We start from the raw sequence: 4109 nt of genomic DNA on the forward strand, positions 1-4109 counted from the left end.
AAGGAGTCTTGACTCTCGAGTAGGTTAGCCATTCCTAAGATTGGGATCTTCTCCAAGGTACCAACACTCATCTAACGGCTGGTAGGACCCGAATACGCATCCAAGTGCTGAAGAGATCTAGGTCGACATTTCTTACACAGCCAACTGCTTACTTGTAAACAGCTATATTTATATCAAATTATTACTAACTTCCAATGGATGGCCGCCCACGGTAACCTAAAGCACATGTTAGTGGTTGTTGAAAGTTGCAACCACGTTCTTGTTTTTGGGATCCCATGTTCCATTAAACAACAATTATTATCTTCTCTACCTAAGATTTGATTGATTTCATATACTGGTCAGACCCATATGGTTAACCCGGATGGTCAGACCAGAAACAATCAGTTTCTAAAAATATTTTATGATATTATTCCATTCTCTCATACGTGATTCGCCCTTATTTGGTTGGGTCAAATCCGGTTTGTTTCTTGTGTTATGATATGGTTAAACCAGGGGTCAGCCGCCGAAACTATGGTTTAAGTAGGAGAATTTAAAAAAGTAACGGAATCAACGACCTTTTCCCGGGTTCTCCCGCGAAAACTTTACAGCTTCTGGTCTCGTAATAAGGCGCTGTCTTCCAATTTATAATAACTTCGTTCCGAGAATCTCGGCTTCGTCTCTCTCCTTCTGTCTCCTCTTTTCCTCTCTTTCTCTCTCTATAATTTTTTTTGGGGGTGCAATTTCTCTCTCTAAATCGATCAATGATCGATTGGAATTCGCAGCCCACGATGGGATTTGATGATAATATTTTTTTATTTTTAGAAGAAAATTATTATTATTTTTATTATCATTCAAGGGACCATCTCTGCTACTACTGCTACTACTTTCTTTCCTTTTCCTCTGTCCAAGAAGGTGGAAGAGGAAGAATAGACGAATTGGGTCATCGATCTCGTAATGGCTATCGCCGGAAGAGAGATCGGTGGCTCTGGTCAGAGGTTACTGAATCTTGTTTACGACATTGGAAGGATCGGTGGATTTGGAGATGTTTACAAGAGGGAATGTAGTGATCTCTGCCGCAAAATTGGGCTTCTTTCTCCTTTGTTTGAGGAGATTAGGGATTTCAAAGATGATACAGAAGATGCCCATTCCTTTGTTTCATCGTCGTCGCCGGCTTCTTCTTTGAGAGATCTATTGGCGGTGCTTCGTGCTGCTAAGCGGCTCGTTCTCGTTGCTCGGAATTATGACTCCAAAACCTCTCCTGTGAGTGATTTCATTTCCTTAATTTAGTTTCACATGAAATTTTTTGGGTGATTTCCACTCCAATGTGTATAATTCTTTAGTCTTCCAAGGGCTTAATGTGAATGTACTCTAGTTTGTCAATTGTTCGATGATTTGCCCAATTGTCCTGATGATATCAGTGGAAAGTTAGGTCGCAAGCATCTGTATCAATTGCCGGGTAGCACGATTGATTATCAGTTGCATTTGTCTTACATGCCTAGTGTGTGATTCAATTACATGGATCCTTTGAGCTATAATGAAATTAATTTTTAGCACTTTTACAATCATCATAAGCTCAGACATTAGCAACCCAGGATCAGAATTTTACAGAGTAGTCATCTCATCATAAACCTCAAAAATCATCTGGTCTGATAATGGAACTGCTGGATCGGAGAAAAATATATGTAGGAATTATTTCGGCTGTTGTTTAACCTGTTTCTATTGAAAGCAAAATTTTTTTGTTGTTTTTTTTTTTTAATCTGCGTGTGATATTGTTTTTCCTAAAGCTTCTGTTTCTTGATTTAGGATCTATCTGGGAAGAGAATTTCCTTCCAGTTCCAATGTATAACATGGAAGTTGGAGAGAGCATTGGGTAACATACCATATGGTCATTTCGACATATCAGACGAAGTTCAGGAACAAGTAAGAGTTCAGCAATATATGTTGCCTTTGACTTGACTGAAGTATATCCCCTAACATTGTCTCTTTCATCAGGTCGGACTGGTTCGGGCACAGTTGAGAAGAGCAGCGGAAAGGAATGGATCTCTGAATTCAAAAATAGTCTCTCGTGCCTTATCCGAGCCACTTGGCAAGGAGACCAATATCCCAGGTTCAGGTAACAGGGTAGTTGGAAGCTTGCATGTTGAGAACATAGGTAATGTCAAACCTCAAGAACTGGTGGACATCGCTCCAAAAGTAAATGGCAAGATGGGGCATAATATGGAACAGAAGATGCATAAATTAGAAAGATCGAAGCGCCTCTCTGAGTTATTTAACGAAGCTGACTCGGACAAGGAAGATGACATGGCCACCAAGACTTCTGAGGAAACTAAGAAGCCCGACTCTGTAGTTATTCCTGATGATTTCCGCTGCCCTATATCTCTTGAATTGATGAGAGATCCTGTAATTGTGGCCACTGGACAGGTACGATTTACTGTCTCACATCCCACTTAATGTTTCTGCGCTCTTAACAAGCTTTTACTAAGAAATTCTGAAACTCAACTCCTCCTTGCATGATCTTCTGTTCCTTTGATTTGCAGACTTATGAGAGGTCATATATACAGAGATGGATAGATTGTGGCAACAGAACATGCCCAAAAACTCAGCAGAAGCTTCAAAATTTGACACTAACCCCAAATTATGTGTTGAGAAGTCTAATTGCACAGTGGTGTGTAAAGAACAAGATTGAGATGTCCATGGGATCAGTAAATGGTAGGATTAGGAAGAGTGATGGTTCATTTCAGAATGTTGGTGGCAACAAAGAAGCCATCAATGCTCTGGTCCGTAAGCTTTCCAGTCAGTCCATTGAGGATCTAAGGAGTGCTGCAACTGAAATCCGATCGCTCTCCAAAAGAAGCACAGAGAATCGGATACTGATAGCAGAAGCTGGTGCTATTCCACTTCTGGTTAACCTGCTAACCACAGAAGATGTGAGAACACAAGAAAATGTGGTGACTTCCATCCTCAACCTCTCTATATATGAGAATAATAAACCACTCATAATGCTGGCAGGTGCAGTTCCATCAATTATCCAAGTCCTCAGGGCTGGAAGCATGGAAGCCAAGGAGAATGCAGCAGCAACCCTTTTTACCCTGTCTCTTGTAGATGAGAACAAGATAATAATTGGGGCATCTGGGGCGATAGCAGCTTTAATAGAATTGCTTCTAAATGGAAGCTCAAGAGGGAAGAAAGATGCTGCAACAGCACTATTCAACTTGTGCATTCATCAGGGTAACAAAGGTCGGGCAGTGAGGTCTGGGATCATTGTGCCATTGAAGCGGATGCTTGTAGACTCCAGCAGCTGCATGGTTATTGAAGCTCTCACATTATTGTCAGTTCTTGTCAGCCACCAAGACTGTAAGGTTGCCATAGCAAAGACCAGCATCATTCCTATTTTGATTGATCTGTTGAGGAAAGGCTCACCCCGAAACCAGGAGAATGCTGCAGCCATCCTACTTTCTTTGTGCAAAAAAAATGCCGAGAACCTTGGATGCATTGCAAGGCTTGCTGCTTATATACCCTTGATCGAGCTAGCTAAGAGTGGCACAGATAGAGCCAAGAGAAAGGCCAATTCACTGTTGGATGATCTCCGGAAGTCGCAGTTGCTGTAAAGGTGTGATAGCACTGCAAGGATTCAATTCATTTCTTTATGGTCCTATCAGGGGAAAAAGTTTTTACGCTGCATCCTTCTTCGGGTGTGAAAACTGTAGAAAATAACAAGAGGGAAAGAACCCATTCTTATTATTTCTCGTTTATTTGTTATCTTTCTTTTGCCTGTGTGAAAAATCATTCATCTGTTTCTTGTATCCAGCCAACCAAGAATCCTTCTTCCTTTTTTCTTTTCTTTGGATATTTCTTCTCAGTATGATCATTTTGGGGATTGAATTGATTGACATTGCTAAATTTCGTTTTAGATTCCTGTACAGATGAATTTTTCTTTTCTTTTTTTTAATTGTTAGCCATTACAAAATTATGTGTTGCAGAAAAGACCAAATGCCTACCATCTTCTAGTCTGGTAAGTGATGGCCAAAGTCATTCGGACATTTATTAATGCTTTTGCCTCTCACATATTCTAATGGTGGGATCCAGTGAATGGCCTTACTCCATTCAAGAACTCTGAATCAATTACTTGT

General features: G+C 40.5%; 1 protein-coding gene across 1 annotated transcript; it reads left to right on the forward strand.

Annotated features, from left to right (window-relative positions):
• Positions 1–651: 651 nt before the first annotated feature.
• On the forward strand, positions 652–3889 carry LOC122067381 (U-box domain-containing protein 10-like). The gene is made up of 4 exons (XM_042631212.1): positions 652–1239; positions 1783–1899; positions 1972–2400; positions 2517–3889. The coding sequence occupies exons 1-4, from the start codon at positions 934–936 to the stop codon at positions 3585–3587; spliced, it is 1923 nt and encodes a 640-aa protein (XP_042487146.1). The 5' UTR covers positions 652–933; the 3' UTR covers positions 3588–3889.
• The last annotated feature ends 220 nt before the right edge of the window (positions 3890–4109 follow it).

Source organism: Macadamia integrifolia, unplaced genomic scaffold (genome assembly GCF_013358625.1).
Source record: "Macadamia integrifolia cultivar HAES 741 unplaced genomic scaffold, SCU_Mint_v3 scaffold2882, whole genome shotgun sequence".
NCBI classification, from domain to species: Eukaryota; Viridiplantae; Streptophyta; class Magnoliopsida; order Proteales; family Proteaceae; genus Macadamia; species Macadamia integrifolia.

Excerpts from the sequence above, each read along its gene's own strand:
- LOC122067381 (XM_042631212.1), top strand. The coding sequence starts at position 934 with ATGGCTATCGCCGGAAGAGAGATCGGTGGCTCTGGTCAGAGGTTACTG. Across the intron at positions 1,240-1,782 it reads ATGACTCCAAAACCTCTCCT|GATCTATCTGGGAAGAGAAT; the intron begins GTGAGTGATTTC and ends TTCTTGATTTAG. Across the intron at positions 1,900-1,971 it reads CAGACGAAGTTCAGGAACAA|GTCGGACTGGTTCGGGCACA; the intron begins GTAAGAGTTCAG and ends CTCTTTCATCAG.